We start from the raw sequence: 20,052 nt of genomic DNA on the forward strand, positions 1-20,052 counted from the left end.
CAAAAATGAGCATAATTGAACATCTAGCATGAATGTAGGCTCCACGGTGTTGAGTTTTTCCCCTTTTCTAAGCGGCATGCGTGATTATGCGTGACGCAACCCGCAGATTGTTCATCATTCCGCTGATTATGTCCTCAAACTCGGTAGGCTGCTTGAGCCTCACCTTGTCTGCTTCAGCGATGAGAATATCAGAATCCAACTCCAGCTCCAGCTCATGGTTCTTGCTAGTCCCTTGTGTGACCTGCGTGAGATCGATTTGGTATGCGCCCAGCCATGAGTATGACATGCGGTCTTTTTGTCGCTGCATACTCTCCAGCGTCTTTCCTGGCTCTAGCGCGGCCTTGAGGCTGTCAACCGGGCCTGGGAAGTCGATTTCGAGGTTGATACCGATGCGATAGTCCCACTCTGTCTTAGGAGAGCTGATCTCGAGGTTCCCTATCCGATGTTTTATCATGGCTCTCACGAAGTCGCCCGTGTTCTTGTCGCGGGTTACGCGGACCTTCTGCCGGGTACCGGATGCGCTGATGAGACGCTGAACTATAGGATTCAACGTGGAGAAGCCTTCCTGGTCGAGTTCGTAGAACATGTCCGTCTCGTAGGTATGTCGGTAATCGATCGGCGGGCGCGGAGCACCGGGTATCTTCGACTGCTGGACCTGCGCGTTGAGGGCGTGGTTCATGCGCTTGTGTTGCAGAGCAGTCATAGTGCTTTCGAACTTGACATCCAAGGCTTCAGACTTGATAACGCATTCTGTGTTCCAGACCCCGCGCAGTCGCTGGTCAGTCTGCTTTTCTAGGATCTGACCCCAGCGCGCTTCGACTTCCAGTTGCACCTTTGGATCTGCGATCGCGTTTCGTACCGCCTCGTTGTTGACGGCTGTGGCCCAGATGAATTCGCATACTTCGTGCGCGACGACGTCGTAGAGTTGCGCATCGTGGAACATTGGTCGCGCGAAGCGAGAGAGGCCAGATGCAGTGACTGCTGGAGGGGGAGGCGCGCCGGCATCGCTGTGCGCGTGTCCGTTTCGTTCGGCGTTCGGAGACGGTTGAGGTCGCGGCGGAGGGGGGTGAGATGGAAGCGCAGGTTGCGCGCGTGAGTGTGCTTGGGGGACTACAACAGGCGGAGGGGGACGCGACTGTTGACGTTGTTGCTCTTGCAGCTGCCTGAGCTCAGGTGGAAGCTGCTCGCCTTCGCGATACGCCCATATGGGCTTGGGGTCATGGCGCTTCCGTTTCAGCGACATCTGCTGCTGGCTGGGTTTAGGCGTCGGTATCTTTGCGGCGGGAGTGACAGGGGAGGATGCGGGAAGGGAATGGGGGTGGGAGAGTGAACGGCGCGGTAGCACCGATGCTTCCCCATCGTGATTTACTAGCGCAGATATGTCCATCGTGGGTTGTGGTAGGGTTGTGCGTCGGACTCACCATCGTGTACAGATGCCTAGTGTTGCTGGGCGCACGGACGATTCCACTCTGGGCTCCTTTGTTCCAACGTTGTGCCGCCTCAGGTGCCTGGGTAGCTACTGCCTATCTAGCATGCGACCATCACTTGGAACTTGTGCGAAGAGGTAATCATTAAAGAGTTTGCTTGATCCGCTAGTGTTTACACCAAATCTTGTGTCCCTATGCGCCAGACCGTCATTTGCGCAAACGAGTCATGTTATATGCGCCTCCTGCAGCGCACTCCACACCTTCTATCTAAACAACCAAACGTCCGCTCCGACGCTACCTTCACGCGTCTTGGTCAAGGCCAAGGTCCTCCTGCGCTGGGACGATGCGGAGTGTGTTGGTGTGTCCCATTCCTCCCCTCCAGCCCTGTACGCAGATAACTGGATCTCCCTTGCTGAGAACACCGAGCTTGATGGCGTTCATGATTCCCCACTTCAAACGGCGGTCAACATCCTCCTGCCATGGCTCCGTCTTGAAATCGGGCTTCTTCTCGGGGAAGTAGAATGGGTAAACGCCGCGGTACAAGTGTGAATACTACTCTAGTTAGCCAAGGGAATCCCTGTGTACTGGAAAAAGCAACACTTACCCTAGCAGCCATCTCGTTGCGGGTAACCATGATGATAGGGCAGACGGGGCGGTACTTGGAGACGAGGCGGGCGGTGGTACCACTAATGCACGTTAGAATCACAAATGTACAACATGCTAGGAGACTCACCTCGTGGTCAGGACCAAGATGGCGCCAGCGTTCTGCTCGAGACTGGCACTGACGGCAGCCATGGCACAGGTCTCGGTAGTAGGGCATGGGACGGGTGCCAGCTTCCTCAGCTCATCGAACGCGTTGACGTATGGGATAGCGACCTCGGCGAGCAGGCAGGTCTCGTGCATCATGGTGACGGCCTCGACGGGGTAGTCACCCTTGGCGGTCTCTCCAGACAACATGACACAGTCGGCACCGTCGAGAACAGCGTTACCGACATCGCTGACTTCAGCGCGAGTTGGACGCGGGTTGTAGGTCATGGACTCGAGCATCTGGGTTGCGCAGATGACGGGCTTTCCGGCAATGTTGCACTTGGTGATCATCATCTTCTGGGCGATGAAGACCTGGCTGGGCGGGATCTCGATACCAAGGTCACCACGAGCAACCATGACACCGTCGGTCTCCCTCAGGATCTCGTCGAAGTTGTTCACACCTTGCTGGTTCTCGACCTTGGCAATGATCTGGATGTCCTTGCCCTCCTCGCCGAGCACCTCACGGATGGCAGTGATGTCGCTGCCACGGCGGATGAATGAGGCGAAGACCATGTCGACCTTGTTCTTGACACCGAACTTGAGATCGGCCTTGTCCTTCTCGGATAGCGGGGGAAGATCAATGTCGGTCTTGGGCAGGTTGACACCCTTCCTCGACGAGATCTTACCGTTGTTGACACACTTGCACTTGAGTGTCTGGTCGTCTGTGATCTCGAGGACCTCAAATGAGAGGACACCGTCATCGACGTAGATTATGCGACCAGGTGCGATGACCTTGGTGATGTTCTTGTAGTCGACGTACATGTTCTTGTCGTCGCATGCCGTGGCATATTGGTCGTCGGTGGTGATGTTTATGATGGAGCCAGCCTTGATGGGGATGTCGGCATCGCCCACAGTGTTACCAGTTCGGATCTCTGGGCCCTTGGTGTCAAGGGCAATGGCCAGAGGCCGGCCGGGTTGTGTCCTCTCCGCCTCGCGCGCATGGTCGATGACAGACTGGTGGTACTCGTAGGAGCCGTGGGAGAAGTTCATGCGAACGACATTGAGACCAACTTTGCGGAGGGAGTTGATCTTCTCGGCGGAGTTTGTCTTGGGACCGATGGTGCAGATGATGGAGGTTCTTCGGTACTCCTTGGCAGGTGTGTACTCAGTGTTGAGCTGGCTGAGCCACTCGATCCTGGTCCTGCCGGAGTTGAGGTGGTCTAGACTGTATTGCTGTCAGTAGGTGTTGGAGTTGGATGCTTCTACGTAGAATCAACTTGTAACGCGTGAAGATCTGAGCTCAACTGCTGAAGTTTCTGTGAAGAACTGCTGACTTTCTGTTGTAAGAGAATATTCTATACGTACGCGTTCGCCATTTCTGCTGATAGTATTCAGAGAGAGGGCTGTGAAGGGGGAAGACTGAGTCGCTGTCGCGGAGTGCGGGGCCGGTTAGAGAGTCTGTGTGAGGGACTCCAATTGAATGCGCGACGGCTGGGGGATGGGAGGAAGAGAGAAGAACAAGCTGCTCTCTGGAAAACGGCGGTCGACGGGTTTATCTTGTGCTGCGACGGGCTAGAAGTTTTGTTGGCTGTTGAGCGTGTTTTGGAGGGGCAGTTAGTAGCGCGCTAGTATGCTGCTTAGTACGTGGGGCTGCTGCACCCTGCGGCGGTTTGGATATGAGAATTGGAAACAGATTGCAGTCAGAAAATGGTCTGGAGACGGTTTGGTTGAATAAGAGTCTTTCGTTATGCGCCGAACCCTGGGCCGACTGCCTGCTGAACACGTCCCATGGTTGACTGTCGTGACGCCCATTTGCTTCTTCCACTCCGCCCACGTTGTCGCCTCATTGCCCTTGAACATCCCGCCCAGATAAGCCAGCCATCCGACGCGTATTTGCAAAGCGATTGAAAAATCTCGGCGCCTGCGCTCTGGGCGTATCCGGCTAGTGGGCGGTTGTGCTGGTGCGCGGCCGGCTGCTGGCGTGTAATGGATTTTTCAGTGGGTTACCCGCGCGGAGATGGTCGTGTCTTGGAGGTTTCATGGGGTCAAGAGCAAGACATCGTCGCGGCAGGCCCTTGTTATATAGCAGGCGCACCTGTCGTAGGGTCCGCTCCTAAATCACCCGCAGCTGCTCCGCATGCTTGCCCGAGGTCAAAGGGAAGGTCCCATTGATGCGACAATACGGTCCAGTTCCATATTAGTGGGGACCGTTCTGCGTATCTGAGCCTGTAGGACATCGCGGACAGTCGCATAGGTAGTCGATAGAGATAGTCCCGCGACGGACATGCCCATCTATGGGTAGCACCTGAGCTCGATCGAATTGATGCACCTGTCACATCGGCTTCTACACTAGGGAACCCTGAGGTCGTGTGCCAGCGCAATCACATGCAGACAAGTGACTAAGGAAGGGCACCAGCCACACCTCCACTCTACACCGCATCCCGCATCCTGCACTCAACAACAACACCCACACCCACCGAACCTCCTGAACCCCAGTCGCCACGCTCTCCCCAAGCAGCCTCACGTAGCCTCACATTCATCCGCCTCCTCCCACGTCGCCCATCATGGTCGTATGTCTACTACTCTACTACTGCGTTTGTGGACCACCGAGTCGCATGTTCCGTAACTCACACAAGTAACAGCTCGGCAAAGTCGCACATTACGCCTTCGATGCGGTATTAAGTACGCACCCTCACTTTCGCCCCAACCAAATCCATCGCTAACAGCACTCCAGTATCCGCCTTCCTCGCCGGCGTCCGCCGCTCAACTGGCCTCACGTATGTCCCCATCCATCCCTCCTAAGCGCCACCCAACCCACCCCTCCTCCACAACCCCCCGTTTCGAGCCGCGCAAAACTACAAGATCGGAGCTAAAGCTAAACCCAGACCCAGTGTGAAGCCAGATACTTTCGGCGAAAACCCCAGCGCCCAGAAATGGTTCGAGAGCTACCTCTGGGTCGGCGAGACGGTCATGGACCAGAGCGTCGCCTTCTTCGGTTCCAGTTCCTACTTTGAGCGCAAGCGATAGATGCGTTGTATACCCACAATCAGCGACGAAGTCACGGCGAATATGTGATCTGCGGATGTGCGGAAGATGAAACGCTACACGAGGCGGGCGACTAGAAGCTCTGGCAGCTGGGGCTGGCTAGATGAGTCGTGGTGCGTTGGGCACAGCTTGGCGATACCTTGTCGGTGTGGAAGTTGGATGAAGAGCACGGCGTCGAGTCTCCCTCTCGATTAGCAGGCAGACGGCGTTGGGGCGAAACCATTGTCTATGAGATTACGAATCAAAGTTATTCCAACATGCCCTCTCTTCGCTATCGATGAATGCAGGTTTATTTCCCTATCGCTACCCACTCCATGCAGGGTATCATACGCGTATATGTATAAATCGAGAAAACAGACTGATGACCACACGCTTATGTCCTCCTTTTAAATCTAAAACCAGTCTCCTCGTCATCGCTATCGTCGTCCCTTCTGCCAAACCTCCCCTTCTTACTAGCAGGCTGCCCACTCGCAGCGTCAGATCCCCTCTTCTTCCCCCTCTGCGTTTGCGTGCCCTCAAGCTGTGTCTCTACAACCCTCTGCGTCCGCCCACTACTCTTCTGTGTTCGTTGTTCTGGAACCTCCTCGTCGTCCGGTCCGCTGTCTTCAACATTAATCACTTCTCGCTGCGCCTGAGACTGCGTGGTCCGTTTCCGACGAGTGAAGCCACCGACTTCTGGCTCTGACGAATCGTCCGCTGCTGCGTTGCGACCACGCCGGCTATCGCGTGAACGGAAAGAGGGCTCGGTGTCTTCGAGGAAGAAGGCATCAGTGAGGCCGAAGCCCTTCTTGGCTGGTGCTTCTTCAAGCGTGACGATGACTTTGTGGGCTTGGACGCCCTGTTCGGCACCACGGCGACGGAACTTCTTAAAGTTCTTGCGACCGTTCCACTCAGCGTTCCAGCGCTCGTTATTGGTTTGACTTTGATTGCGCGAAGGGCCTCTATTCTGCCGAGGTAGAACGTCCATCTCTTCTATTTGGGCCAGATTCTTCAGCTCAGTGATGTCGATACCTTCAAGCGCTTCTCGCAAGCTCTCCTCGTCTGCCTTGCGACGCTCCTCTTCTTCTTTGATGCGCTTACGAGTATGCTCGCGGATATTGATTTCCTTTTCGGATTTGTCTTTTGCCAAGTTGAGTCGCTCCCTAGCAGCTGCTATAGTGGATGCTCTCTTCACCGGGCCCCCTTCTTCAGGCTCGACAGAAGCAGATGGCGCACGCGTAGCCGCTCTTTGCGCCCTCATTTTGGCGGCTGTCGGGAACAGGGTATCCATCTGCTCTTCTTTCTCGATCGTCTTTCGGGCGTTTGATGGTGGAGAAGCTTGACTTGGTGTACCTGATACATTGCGTGCTTGCGAAGCTGTCATCGATGGTCCTGGTGGTGGTGCAGACTGCTGGACATCTTCCACTGGAGGATTTTCGACCTTCAGCTTCTTCTTCGGGATGTCTTCGTCATCATCAAAGCCCGTGAAGCGGCTCGTCTTTGGCCGGTGGATGCGCTTTCGTGGATTGATCTTTGCGGGCTCTTCCGCAGGAGGTGCGTTCTCCTCGGGGGCCTGCGATGGTGCTCTAGATTCAGACATTGGTGTTGGTTGACGCATGGACCGGCGAGTGCTTACGACCTCTGGTGGTGCAGTAGCAATCACGTCTGCGGGAGGGCTTTGTAATGGGGCACGGTCCCCTGTGATAATCACGTCGATGAACTCCTTCTGTTCGATTGAGCGCTGCCCAAGTGCCTGATCGACGCCGATCCGAAAGCTCTTGAGCCATTCATCCTCTGTGAGTACGTTTAAGCGCACCGTTATGACAGGGAGCTTGTCGCCAGGTTTGCCACGCCGCTTCTTTCCTGCCACGTTGTGAATGTGATTGACGTACTCCTCCACCGTTGTCTCGCCAAGTTTCAGGTCGTATGGCAATGCCTTGCCGCCTCCACCAGTGATGGGATCCAACAGACTATCGTATTGGCTTTGGCTCAGGAATACGAAGGTCAGGCCAGAGAAAACTTCTGACCGCGATGAATCAGGTAGCAACATCTCATGTGGCCGAGTACCTGGTTCTATGCCCGCTGCTGGTATATATTCCTTCTCCGCCGGCCACCATGCATCAAAGTCCTCTTCCAGTTTCGAAGGCAGGTAGTTGTTTTCTTCATCGACCGATGGAGTAGCCACAACGAGGACTTTATCGAGGAATTCTGTAGTGACGATGTGTTTGGCTGAAGTCAGACCCGAGAGGACTTTCGGAAGGTTCCGTTTTGCGGACACGACGTGGGTGGTCTTGTCGAATACGAAATCCGTTGTAGTCTTGATGTCTAGGGTGTGTAGCTGTGCGCTACGGGCTTTGCTCTCTTTTGATTCCTTCGAAGCATATGTAAAGACGACTGGGCGCCAGACGATCTTGAATGGCGCATAGCTGGCAGCCAATCTGATGGTATGTTCGGTGCCTTTCAGGGTCTCGCGGCTGTATTCTATCGACCCATCGGAGGCCTTCTGGCTCTTCAATGTAGTTTTCTCGTCGATTGTGACTCCCTGCCTGCAACTCAGATCGGTCACCTCGATCTGAGACCTCTTGTGAAGCTTTGTGCCGTCTTCTGGTGCTGCGTCATACACCTTCAGCATAACATGCTTGCGCGAGACCGCCTTGTTGTCAATCTTCCAATTTTTTCCTTGTGGGCCATCTTTGTCGTCTGACTTGGTGCGACCGAACAGTTGCTGTGATCCGGGGCGGAGCCAGACGCGCTTACCTCCGAAGAGGCTCTCGTGCTCCAGGAACCACATTGCGGAGGCGTCGGTACGAGAGGGCTAGAAGATGGGTAGAGGAACGGTGGGTGGGATGCGCATTGTGTGCTCGCGGTGTGACTGCGCGCGCAATGGGCTCGTGTGGTGTTGGCTGTGTTCACGACTCTAGGCTGAAGTGCGCCGAGTCCATGCGCGATGTCGCGGTGTCAGGTGAGACGCTAGCGCTCCTGCTTCCTCTTCACGATCCCAGCAATCGCGATCAGGCATCAGCGTCACACTAAACTACAAAGTCGCTCTTCCAATGCTATTGCACTAAGCTTCGCGTCTTTGCATGGATCACAACAGCGACTTTAGAGCTTCACGATTACAATTATCAACCTGTCCAAGCATCCCCCACCCACTAGCAACCACCTATTATACTCAATCTCCCATGCCGAAACTCTTCCTGGGCATCTGGAAGATCCCCAGAGACACGTTCCTCACGATGAGCGAGTAGCCATTTATGTGTGACGCGATGAAGGTAAAATGTCCATTAGGATATCTACAGGATTCTGCCAGCAACTCGCGCAACCCAAAACTATGACCCTCTTGGGTATCACAAAACGAACAGCAGACGAGCGATGGACCCAAGAATAACGACAACACAACATATTCTTCCATCCCATTTCATGCCTGCACCTCAGACACAGTCTCCGAAGCTTCCCGCATTGCTTGTTTGGCAGCGGCATTCTTTTCTCTCTCCTGCTGGATTCGCTCAGCGTAAAGACTCTTAGCTCTCATGGTAGGACCCCATTTGTAGATGAAGAAGACCGGGGCGCAAACGAGAGCGGAGATGGCGAACAAGACCCAAGTCGAATTCGTGACACCGAGCTTCTTGTACATCGGGCCGGTGTAGAAGGAGCAAATACCGGCAAGGACGTCGCGGGCGAAGCCATTGCCACCGGTGGCTGAAGCGGAATACGTGCCTCCGTATGCGGCAACCATGTAGTCGATCGTGGCGAAGTAGATGGCGAGATTCGCGCATCCGATCAGGACCGCGAAGATGAGAGGCGCGATCCAGGGAAGGGGTGGGCCGGTTACTACAAACGCTGACCCGAATAGGCCAATCGGCAGGAGCAGGACGATCCAGCGGAGGGCTGATAGTCGGCTTTCGGGGCTCAGCACTTTCCCGTTGCTGCGCTGCTGATTGTGTTTTCGGATGACGGGTACGTATAGCACTGCTGCTAGCCAGTAGCCGATGAAGAGAGCGAACAAGGCGAGCCCTAGCTGACTAGGAGTGAAGCCCCATCCCTCCTTGCCGAACACGTAGCCGTATGACTCGAGGAAACTGAAGATGAGGGCGTCGCTGAATCCACTGAGCAGCGACAGGAAGCCAACGATCGGTTCACAGACTAGCATCTTGTATGGTCGACCCATGATCTTGCCACATTTCTTGAGGTTCAGCTTCTCCGTCTCAGTTGGACCGACGACATTGGCATCTGGGTTCTGCTTGCGTTGCTTCTTGGCTACCTTGTTAAGCATGATTGTCGACCTGGTCTCCGGCACGAAGCAGAAGTGAACGAACTGGACAGTGGCGCCGAGGATAAGCTGGATCCAGAAGTTCCATCGCCAGTGAAGGAATTGCTCGATGGGACCTCCACAGATGCCGCCAATTACTGGAGACAGTTAGCATTCCATTCCTCAGACATCTACGACATGAGCTTTACATACCTGAACCTAGACAGCTCCACAAGCTGACCCAGAGGATAGGGAGCTGCTGATCTTCGGGATCGAACATGTCCGCAACCATTCCGAGTGTGACGGAGCCGCCGGCAGAGCAGATACCGCCGAGCAGACGCGCAGCCAGCACATGGCCCCAGGACGTACTGGCACCGGCCATGATCTGCCAGATGTTGACGGTGAAGAGGGATATCTGCATAACTGGCCAACGTCCGTACTCCTCGGACCAGGGTGCCCATAGTTCGCACCCAATACCGTACAGGATCAAAAACCAAGCCATACCCGCTCTTGCGTTGGTGAAGTGGTTGCTGCCGAGATGGTAGTGCTCGTTGAGCGGCCCAATTGCGTTGGAGTAGACCGCTGCGTTATAGTCTGTCGCCTGTTAGTCTCGTATGACTAGACGGTTGGCAAGACCGCTTACTCATGCTGGTTTGGCAGAGTCCAACGACAGTCAAAATCGCCCATTTCTTCTTGTTTGAGAACGCATACCCGGTCTTCTCATATGCGTTCACTTCGTTGAGCTCCAGGGGGCCGCTGGGTTGGGCTTGACGGCTGTGTGTCGCGACCATCTCTATCGCATCCGCAGCTTGCTTGTTGCGGGGGCCAGAGCCACCAGAACTGGCGTCGCTGTCGTTCCTAACTTGGGTCGTCATGATTTGGACGTTATCAGTAAGTTCAGTCGTGGAAGTTGAATGGCCTGTAAGACACTGAACTCTAGATAAGGCAGAGTGCAGTCGGCGGTAGATCTGGGAGTATGAAGGTTGAAAGATGGAGAGTGCGGGGAGGCGACAGATCTTATGGCTGGCATGCACGACGGTGGAACTTGGGACGAGAGTCCCAGCTCTGTACTGACAAAGGTCAGCACATATGCAATACACCTCGATGTAGTGGACCCCGTTGACGGAAGCGCGAGACGGCCCGTCCCCTGCTACCATGGTCCTCGAATGCGTCCGCGCACATTTGCTCGTGATTACCAGCATCATTTTCTTCGATTCAATATTAACATATCTCCGCTTTTAAATGGACTCAAGCAGAGACACTACTAGCCTGGAGTGGCATCAAAAATATCTCTCGCAACACCTCCTGCTCGATAGACGTAAGTTCATGCACACCAACCCCTCCCCAGGAATGAAAGTCTGGTTCGGAACAACGCGGGGAAGCATTACCACTACAACCACTACATCTATGCAGGCACATCATGGGCCGAAACCCCTCGCTCAGAAGTAGCGTACCAGTTTACCATTTCCAGCCATCCTGAGAGGCACGTGAGCAAAACCCTCTCGCGTATGCTCCCCACACTCTATCTACATCGCTCTCCATTGGCCCGAGCAAATGCGCAAGTCACATGAACAATACCTCATCACCACCTCACGATGCTCCGCCTCTCCAGCCGCGCATGTGATTCTCAGGACCAGTCGAACACATCGTCCCCCTCATTACTGCCATCATCGCTCCACTCCCACTCTTCGTTACCCCACGGCCGCAACGGTGTCCAGCTGATTCCCCTTTTGCACTCAAACTCGCGCTGTAGAACTTGGAAGTGCGCGTTCAACTCTACCCCCAACTGCGTAAGTGCCGCCTTCTCGTCCTCGGCACGGGATGTCGAAGTTATGTGGGTCGTATGGTTGCGTATCTCATCTTCGCTGATGGGTTTGAAGAGATGCACCAGTGGCCGGGATTCGACTGGGGGACGGGAAGTGGAGTCGCAGTTAAAGGATGTGAGTGTGATGGATGGCTTGCCGTCCTGTTCCATCTCGAGCGTCTTTGTGTCTGGCATGGGCGCACTCCTCTGGCTTGAGTTCATATGCTTTACATAGTCGTAGGCCATCTCTAGGTTCATCGAGGAGTCGCTATTTACCACTTTGGTACTGACTTCATGCTGCGAATCTTGGCGTTGCGTTGACATAGCGGCGCTGACACTTAGCTAATACCAGCATGAAATGAAGAGTTGTGTCACTTCTATACGCACTACAAACGCGAAATTGAAACGTCACAAGCAAGCAGTCAGTCGCATGTCTCTCTGTTCGGAGACAAACGCTCATTGTTCGGTGATCAGCAAACGACCAACAATGAGTGGTGTCAATAGGATTTGCCACGAGACTTCACAGTGCACGAGTTGTCTAGATGCGCAATCATACTCGTGTCATGTATTGTTTCCACTGATGGCTAGGGTATGCGTATGCACCAGTCGCAGACGTTGCTTCTGCTGTGCAAAGGTGTTCACCAATGTGTCCTCCCCATCGAGTAGCAGAGCCCTTCCACTCTGACCATAGCAGTCCAGAAGATGGGCATACTAATGATCAAGATAATCCTTTCCCGAAACTCTGACTCCTAAAGTAGCACCGAACCTTGGATGGTGGCGGGCGGATGTCCCCTCGTAATGTGAGAGCCTGTGTGTGTCTGCGATTAGCGCGGGTCTGCCAGGAAATGAAGTATATGCATACCACATAAGCCGCCGTTTCAATGCACACTCGGGGTGTGATACAGTTCATGCCGGTCCCATAGCCTGCCACCAGTGCTTGTGGGCAGAGCTGACTTTGTTACAATAGCTGTCAAGCTCAGCGCGCTGCATAACCATGAGCTCTCGCTCGGGTGCAACCTTCTCAAGATCCATCTCGTGCTCCATGGCGCGTATGAGCAACACTTTGATCTTGGTGGCATGATCAACGTGTACACGATTGCTGACGGTGGTTGCGGAGGCGGCGGTAGTAGGAGGGGGAGGAAGAGGAAGAGGCTGGTTGTTAACGATGTATCGGTTCAGCAGCTCTTGTTGCATGCGCAAGCCCTAAAGCATATTAGTACATGTTGGAAGTATAGTTATTCTAAGACTTACATCTCTAGGATCCTGTATACCGGGATCTTCCATGACCACTTGCCATGCTAAGATCTTATCCTCGACCATGCCTACCTCCTTTTCAACCACCTCCTCTTGTACAGCCGGGACCTCATATACCTTGGCATTTGGGTTCAGGCTGACTATGACGGCCTTCTCATGAGCTGCTTTGATGATCTCGTCTGGCTTGCTTCTCAAGTGTGGGGGTATGGACTTCTTGCGACTAGCCTTAGGTCGAGTCGAGGCCTTTGCAGTGGTCGCTGGAGCATCTTCGGCCATTGCCTTCTCCATCCTGAGCTCCCATGCAGAGAGTTGAATCTTTACGGGTGAAGCTGAGCGTGTGGAAGCCTTGGATTGCACTGAGGTCTCTGGACGGCGCTGGTATGGCACAGACATGAGCTCCATCGTGCCCTTGGGAGGACCAGCGACGCGTGCGATAGGCTTGGTCGCGGATAGCTTGGGCCTAGACATCTGGACTTGTTCTTTGACAGGGTCCGCCGGAGGTGAAAGAGAGCCAGAGCTTTGCACCAGGTCACGAGGGTAACCTGTACTGCGGGGAGCTGGAGCAGGCCACGCACCGATCCCAAGACCTAGAAATTTACCGCTTGTAGACGTTGTCGCCGGCAGCTGGCTGTCTTGTTGTGCTGCAGCAAGCATCTTCGCTTCGCGTCGGAATGATTTGCTACGGCGGTCGTGTTCCGGATCGCGGTTGAACCGGGGATCTGGAAGGTCGCCAGGCCTAGCTATGCTATCGGGGTCCGGTGTCCCTACTCACTAAGTCAGCGATGTCGTATGTGTACTCATTTATGGGCTTACATACACGTCTCAGCCTCCGGGGGCGGTGCAGGGAAGGCGTCCCATACAAAGGCCGGGGCCGCGCTCACTATATATCGATCAGCGTTTTCATACCAACATAGCAGCAGATTGACCTGCAGCGTCATCGAGAAAGCTCACCTGTATTTTTGGGCGTGAGGAACGGCATGCTCACTTTGCGAGCGCGAGCGCTAGGAGATACTGAGTTCGCAGATGTTGAGACAAGGTTGGAAGAAGAAGTGCGGCCAAGGTTGTTGACGAGGCAGCCGACTAGCTCTTGCCGCCGGTTGAGGTCGAGGTGAGCGCGACCTCTCGAAGCGGAAGTGGCAGCCTGGAGCAGCAGCAGTTGAAACGTTGGCTGGGTGACCACGAAATAATATCGACTTGCTAATGTCGAAACACCACCAGGTAGGAGCGGACTCAACTAAGAGGCTTACTCGAATGGAATTGTAGCTATGCGATGGAAATTTTGGATATTGCTGTACGTGAAAAGACTATGCTCGGAAAAGCGAGATGATAAGATGATCTGAAGACTAGAGGATAGAAGAGGATGCAGGACTGGGAAGAGCAGAGCCACGTCACCGGGCAACGGCGTCTCTCACCTCGGGAGGGACATCGCATGCTTGACTTCGCAGGACATTCCCGATTAAAGAGATGCTCTTGCGAGCTACTAGAATCGCAGATATAGAGTAATGGAAAGCCTTTCTTCTTCCTACCGACCCGAGCGGAGGCCAGAGGTGAGTTTGAAGACAACGAGGGACAATCGTCGCAATGCTCAAAAGCTGCGCCCGCGATTCTGCGAACGAAGAAGGATATGCGCCTTTCTCTACGGGCTACGTTGTCATCCAGACACGCGTGTAGCTCTTCTCTTGGTGATGTGCCCGGCGAGGTTTGTGCTGCCTCAGAAACGGTGCCACTAAGAGCCGGCCGCTAACCAAATTCATCGTTGATGACTACTACTATCCCACGTGAGACCGCGACAAGCGGAGATCTATTTCTACATCCGATCGTCGTGCACACAGGTTCGTTGGGCTTTGGGATTTCGCGTAGGCATCGTTCGACGGTTCAGAGAACGCAATCACTCCTACGCACCGTACTCACGCCCTGAGTTTGCTTGCTCAACCACCTGCAACGGCTGTTGCGCGTGGTAAGCTGCTCAAGGCTGCGAAAGCACGCACACTGGGTCTCCACGACCAGCTTCACTCACTTTCCTTTCTTCGTCATTCTTTCATTTAACGAGTCGCTACCTTAATTGGTAACAGGTGGATCAAACTGCACCTGCCACAATAGAGCAGCCTCGCACTTTCTTCGGTTGCGGCGAGGGAAACTTGCTCTCCCCAATCCGAACTCGCCATTTTCGCACTTCTCTCAAAAGTCATCAACTTCTTCCGCAAAATGGCGGGAAAAGTCACTTATTCACGGCGCCCAAACAAACGCCGCGCACCTCACGACCGCGATCCAGCAGATGAGAACGACGACCGTCAGAAGCGGAGTAGAACAAATACCGAGCCAAATGGATCGCGGCTACCGACACCACCCTCAAGCCGACGAGGAAAGAAATCCTGGTTCAACGGTCCCGTCTCCATTCCTGATGACGACATGAACCCTCCGCGCTCCATCTTCGATAAGGTTCTCGAAAACAAGAAGCACCAAGCCCCAAAGCCGCATCAGCGCAGTGTCCAGGGTGACCGTGAGAACTTCAAAGGCCTTATGAAAACAGGGCACAAGTCGAGAGAACAAAATGGCTGGGCGAGGAACGGCTCTCTGCCAACGCCACCAGCGGAGGCCCAGAAGAAAGCCCACCAGCAAGCACGGAGAGATGAGAATTTCGCGCGGTACAAGGGAATCACTCACAGGAGCGAGCCGGCGACGTTCAAGTCGTCACCCATGGCGCCAAACCAGACATCGCGGCTCTTCGAGCGGGTCATCAAAAATGAGCAGCCGAAAGCACCGTATCAGCCGAAGACATACAAAGCTGAGGAGATTGCAGCCCCACGGCGAACTATAATGGGGGGACGTCTGTCTAGAAGTTCAAGCCAAGCCCGCAAGTACGTCTCAGACACCGCTCACCTTATGCACAGGACTGACTGTATCAGATTCAAAACGAACCAGACCGACTCGCCTCTCCTGCAGCTCCCCGAAAACGTGAGGAATCTCATCTACACTTACACACTTGGTGGTAAGACTATCAACATCGGCTACCAGACCTATCACCTTACCTTTGATCCTACAAAGCCCAAGAAGGTAAAGCGGGTTACACCCATCTTCAAGTATCAGTGCACAGTATACGATGGTACTCAGAATCCCTTTAAGACGATATCCCAGCCCTGGGTCAAGAGGCCCGCGGTGTTTACCTTGCTCAACGGTGTCTGCCGTCAGATGTACCAGGAAACAGCGGCGCTGCCTTACAGGCTCAACCTAATCGCCTTCGACTCGTATAGCATCATGTTCAACTTCTTGTTCATGGAAGACCGCCTGCGTCGCGAGCATCTCGATAGCTTCACCGAGCTTTTACTACCGAACCAGCTACCCGGGTCAAATGCACTCGCCCGCTTGAGCAACGTCAGCAAGGTGTATCTAGGAGTCACACAGGAGGGAAAACCTAAGGGGTGGTACCGTGTAGTGCGTACTCAAGGCGAGGAGCCGAGACTTGCGAGAGTCGTGAAGTAGTGTGAGGCATGCATAGTAGCATGAGTGTGCACATGAGGGCTTGAAAGCAGTTTCGGTGCGACTGCCTGGCATTTTCTACTCATCGGTCGCATGATACCCGGCATGGTAACGACGTTACGATCCAGCTACATACCTACCATTTCATGGCCAAGGCCAATATTCATCTGGTAGCTTGAAATAGATTCTCAGAACAAAGGCGATTATCTGCATGGACAATTGCGTTGCTTCTTTCCTTTTTTGTACACCTATGGAGTGTTGAGTCAGTTGGGTGTAAGTCTGACATGTGAAAGAGGCGCCAGCTGTAAGCCGGTCGGGCCCCTGTGCGAATGGCCACGACTGACTGTGTCACACCCATATTCTTTTTGAGGGTGCATTGTCTTATGCATAGAGCCTCGTGGACTCACAAGATCGAAGATGGCGGTCAAAATAGGTAGGGATGGCTGCCCCACGTCTGCAGCTTTCTCCAGATCTGCCGTCTGCAGCGCGGGATCGCGATTTTTGACGAGCAACTATTCGTGGCGCTACACGGCCTTTCTAAACTAATGCTGCGTGCCCACAGTTCACAACTAAGGGCTTTTGGGAGTTGAGCACAGCAACAGGTGGTCAGAGGACTGTCGGCCTTTGCTACCAGCTACACGTAAGACACATGATCCATGGCTGCATGTGCAGTAGTCTGCCAACACTGGACCTGCAGGTACAGGTGGAAGATGCGTGTCGTATCAGCGTCGGTTGATGGCTACTGCCGACGCGACACCTTCGCCGGCTTTGTTTAGTTGATCCTTGCCGATGACGATGTACCATGCGCATGTCCCCACGCTCCCTAGCATGCGCTGCACGCATCGAATACTTCAAAGGCGTCAATGCCGACCCTTCTCGCGCTCGTTTCGTCGTCCGGCGACAACATTGCACAAGTATTGAAGCGGCAAGCCTGTGACGCACCTTCCGCGACTTGCGCGACCGAGGCGCATGACCACCCGCAGTTGACCATCTCCGGCCACCCTACACCGCGTCTTCTCGAAAAGCACTATTACTAGGCTACAGACTCCCTCAACCGCGACAGACTCCCTGGAAACCAACTCCCCTACTCCGACACCACCGCACGCTGCCTTCACGACCACTCGATCTACCGATCCTCCTACCACCGGCTAAGCCAGGCTTCGTAGGATTCGCGCATGGCGTGTACCGGCGCTCGATGTCATTGCTGTCTGACACCATTTTTACAGGCGGCAGTACGCGACTGCACGTAAGAGGAGGACAACATGGGCAGAAATCCATAAGGAAGAGCAAAAGCCATGGCGGCTTCCTCGGACCCCTGGTGCAGCTGGCCAGGAATCCGTTGGGGACTCTGGGCGACCCAGCAGGCGACTACCATGTTCCTGAATTAGCTGTGGATGCTGCGGAAGCAAATCGTAGGCAGGTCCTGTACCTGCACATGAAAGACGTGGGTACCTCAGATTGGTCGTGCCCTTTCACATGCTGACGAGATCGCCACGCAGGCCGAGACATACGACCAATGGAAAGCCGCCGCGACCGAGCTCGATATCCTAGAAGGAAACGAAGCCTGGAAAGAAGAGGACGACACTCCGGAATACAATGTGGATCTGGTTGCTGCCCGGCTGAAAGAGCTGGACGATGCTCGCATGAGCTGCGACGTGAAGAGGATGCTGTTCCTGATTAGAACCACACTCACACGCGGATTGGGAGACATGGGCGACCTACGTCTGTACAAGCACTCGCACATTGGAACCAAGCGTCTGATCGAGAGGTACATCGAGTCGGCCCAGCAAACCATGGCCGCTCTGCTGGACGTCTCGGAGAAGCAGGGAGATCAGTGTCCTATCGAGCCGCGGCGGCTGGTCGACCAATTGCTTCAAACACGCCAATCATTCGGTAGGAGCGCATTGTTACTCTCAGGCGGGGGAACCTTTGGCATGAACCACATCGGCGTCGTCAAGGGTCTTTGGGACGCTCGTCTTCTTCCACGCATCATATCGGGAGCCTCTGCAGGAAGCATTGTCAGTGCGGTCCTATGCGCAAAGACCGATGCAGAGATCCCGGAGGTTATGCACCAATTTTGCTTTGGAGACTTGAACGTATTTGAAAGCCCGGATCACCCAGAAGGCATGATCAACAAAGCAATGCGCTTGATGAAGTCCGGAGCTCTCTTTGACATTGCACATCTCATGCGAGTCATGCGTGATCTGCTCGGCGATTTGACCTTTCAAGAAGCATACAACCGGACTCGACGTATCTTGAACATTCCAGTTTCGACTTCGTCGCTCTACGAATTGCCCAGGCTCTTGAATTACATCACAGCGCCGAACGTGATGATCTGGTCTGCAGTGTAAGTTCACGAAATCAAGGAAATGTTGTGGCTATGCTAACGCTACGTAGATGCACCTCTTGCTCAGTTCCGCTCGTCTACAAGAAGGCATCTCTGCTGGCCAAGGACCCGAAGACCGGCCTGGAAGTACCTTGGGATCCAAATCCTGACGCGACATGGATCGATGGCTCAGTAGACAACGACCTACCGATGACCCGGTTGGCCGAGATGTTCAACGTAAATCACTTCATCGTCTCTCAGGTCAACCCGCACGTTGTTCCCTTTCTGGCGAAAGAGGAGGAGATTGTCGCTGCAGAAGCCCAAGACGCCGTCACTGGTCCCGGTTGGATGAGTCTCTCAGCTAGTCTCTGCAAGGGTGAGGTAATGCACCGCCTCCAACAGCTAGCGGATACTGGATTCCTCCCAAACCTTGTCACAAAAGGACGTTCGGTGCTCAGCCAGCGATACTCAGGCGACATCAACATCTTCCCTAAGATCAACTACGCGGACTTCCCTAGAGTCTTGAGCAACCCCACGCCCGAGTTCATGGTCGGATGCATGCTCACTGGACAGCGAGCTACATGGCCAAAGCTCTCGCGGATACAAAATCATGTCGCCATTGAGCTCGCGTTGGACGACACGATCCAGAAGCTCAAGGGACGACTCGTCTTTACACCACAGCAAGACGTCAACATCAGGCGGACCAGCTCTCAGGATAACGATCTCGCCCAAAGAAAGCGAGCGAAATCGACGCATAAGATGACGCGCTTCGAGCTCAGGACGGAGCCCCCCAGCCCTGTGCTGCGGAAGTCTGCACCCACCAGTCCTCTCTTGTCTCGTGCAGCCTTGAGAGCGTCCTCACAACCGCTTTCCGTTGCGAAGCAAGCTCAAGGCGCAAACAATGCAAGGCGCCAGTGGACCGAGACTATCCAACTCGATCCCATGTCGTCCACGAACGACACGTCTGACCACGACTATTTCGCCGACCCCGAGTCAGACACTACAGACAGGCTCTCTTCACCCTCGCCTTCTACATCACCCACATTCACCGGTCCTACGCTCTGGCCTTCAACTCCTCAGGCCACGATGCAAGCCGCCCCACAGCCCACGCTACAACCCACGCCACAGCCAACTCAAAGTCCGCTTAGTCGTCGTACCAATACGCTGTTCAACCTCACCATGACCTCGGCCGCAAGATCCTCCAATCCAAACGTACCAAGCTCACCAGAGCTGCGGTACAAGCGCCTATTCCACCCTCCAGGGCCCGCTACACCCGATGTCAGTGTAGGCCCACCGATACTGGATGTAGAGCCCATCAATACAACACGTTCTCCGTCTGCCAGTAGGCCTGGTAGCCGGCGTGGTAGTGCATCGGGTTTGCCAATTGATCCATCGGGGACTCGCGGCATGCTGCTGCGGAAGAAGAGTTACATGTAGCGTGGATCATTGAACCTGATGTCTTTTTCGCGACTACCCTTCTTATACATAGTCTTTTACATTCTGTTAACCCTCTACCATCTTCACACACCTTTTCTTTTGTTTAACCAGCATGCAAGGCGAACCAAGATAGGTCGCCACACGATTCGAGAAAGTAGACTGGAATACCAACAGCAACAGCACACAAGAGTAGTGATACCCCTTCCGTGTACCGTATCTCTATAAACATACATAAGACGTAGCAGAGACCAGACCATATAGATGATGATATAAATACACAATACAAATCCAACATTACTCGTCGTCA

At 54.2% G+C, this 20,052-nt stretch overlaps 9 protein-coding genes across 9 annotated transcripts; 3 read left to right on the plus strand and 6 right to left on the minus strand.

Moving 5' to 3' along the window:
• Positions 1-67: 67 nt before the first annotated feature.
• J4E85_001838 (uncharacterized protein) lies at positions 68-1,387 on the minus strand (the record flags this gene model as incomplete). Its single annotated transcript, XM_051466122.1, has 1 exon — positions 68-1,387. The coding sequence occupies one exon, from the start codon at positions 1,385-1,387 to the stop codon at positions 68-70; it is 1,320 nt and encodes a 439-aa protein (XP_051330679.1).
• Positions 1,388-1,727: 340 nt separating this feature from the next.
• On the minus strand, positions 1,728-3,550 carry J4E85_001839 (uncharacterized protein; the record flags this gene model as incomplete). The annotated part of the gene is made up of 4 exons (XM_051466123.1): positions 1,728-1,979; positions 2,032-2,113; positions 2,161-3,399; positions 3,540-3,550. The coding sequence occupies 4 exons, from the start codon at positions 3,548-3,550 to the stop codon at positions 1,728-1,730; spliced, it is 1,584 nt and encodes a 527-aa protein (XP_051330680.1).
• A 1,188-nt stretch (positions 3,551-4,738) lies between these two features.
• On the plus strand, positions 4,739-5,201 carry J4E85_001840 (uncharacterized protein; the record flags this gene model as incomplete). The annotated part of the gene is made up of 4 exons (XM_051466124.1): positions 4,739-4,744; positions 4,817-4,856; positions 4,909-4,951; positions 5,066-5,201. The coding sequence occupies 4 exons, from the start codon at positions 4,739-4,741 to the stop codon at positions 5,199-5,201; spliced, it is 225 nt and encodes a 74-aa protein (XP_051330681.1).
• A 391-nt stretch (positions 5,202-5,592) lies between these two features.
• On the minus strand, positions 5,593-7,989 carry J4E85_001841 (uncharacterized protein; the record flags this gene model as incomplete). Its single annotated transcript, XM_051466125.1, has 1 exon — positions 5,593-7,989. One exon carries the CDS (start codon positions 7,987-7,989, stop codon positions 5,593-5,595), a length of 2,397 nt encoding a protein of 798 aa, XP_051330682.1.
• A 627-nt stretch (positions 7,990-8,616) lies between these two features.
• Positions 8,617-10,322, minus strand: J4E85_001842 (uncharacterized protein; the record flags this gene model as incomplete). The annotated part of the gene is made up of 3 exons (XM_051466126.1): positions 8,617-9,605; positions 9,661-10,041; positions 10,091-10,322. 3 exons carry the CDS (start codon positions 10,320-10,322, stop codon positions 8,617-8,619), a joined length of 1,602 nt encoding a protein of 533 aa, XP_051330683.1.
• Positions 10,323-11,074: 752 nt separating this feature from the next.
• Positions 11,075-11,497, minus strand: J4E85_001843 (uncharacterized protein; the record flags this gene model as incomplete). Its single annotated transcript, XM_051466127.1, has 1 exon — positions 11,075-11,497. The coding sequence occupies one exon, from the start codon at positions 11,495-11,497 to the stop codon at positions 11,075-11,077; it is 423 nt and encodes a 140-aa protein (XP_051330684.1).
• A 660-nt stretch (positions 11,498-12,157) lies between these two features.
• On the minus strand, positions 12,158-13,484 carry J4E85_001844 (uncharacterized protein; the record flags this gene model as incomplete). Its single annotated transcript, XM_051466128.1, has 3 exons — positions 12,158-12,454; positions 12,503-13,269; positions 13,457-13,484. The coding sequence occupies 3 exons, from the start codon at positions 13,482-13,484 to the stop codon at positions 12,158-12,160; spliced, it is 1,092 nt and encodes a 363-aa protein (XP_051330685.1).
• Positions 13,485-14,710: 1,226 nt separating this feature from the next.
• J4E85_001845 (uncharacterized protein) lies at positions 14,711-15,985 on the plus strand (the record flags this gene model as incomplete). Its single annotated transcript, XM_051466129.1, has 2 exons — positions 14,711-15,363; positions 15,412-15,985. The coding sequence occupies 2 exons, from the start codon at positions 14,711-14,713 to the stop codon at positions 15,983-15,985; spliced, it is 1,227 nt and encodes a 408-aa protein (XP_051330686.1).
• Positions 15,986-17,277: 1,292 nt separating this feature from the next.
• On the plus strand, positions 17,278-19,745 carry J4E85_001846 (uncharacterized protein; the record flags this gene model as incomplete). Its single annotated transcript, XM_051466130.1, is given in 4 exon segments — positions 17,278-17,300; positions 17,315-17,426; positions 17,440-18,329; positions 18,380-19,745. 4 exon segments carry the CDS (start codon positions 17,278-17,280, stop codon positions 19,743-19,745), a joined length of 2,391 nt encoding a protein of 796 aa, XP_051330687.1.
• Positions 19,746-20,052: the final 307 nt, after the last annotated feature.

Source organism: Alternaria conjuncta, assembly GCF_024043145.1.
Source record: "Alternaria conjuncta strain BMP 0040 chromosome Unknown scaffold_2, whole genome shotgun sequence".
NCBI classification, from domain to species: Eukaryota; Fungi; Ascomycota; class Dothideomycetes; order Pleosporales; family Pleosporaceae; genus Alternaria; species Alternaria conjuncta.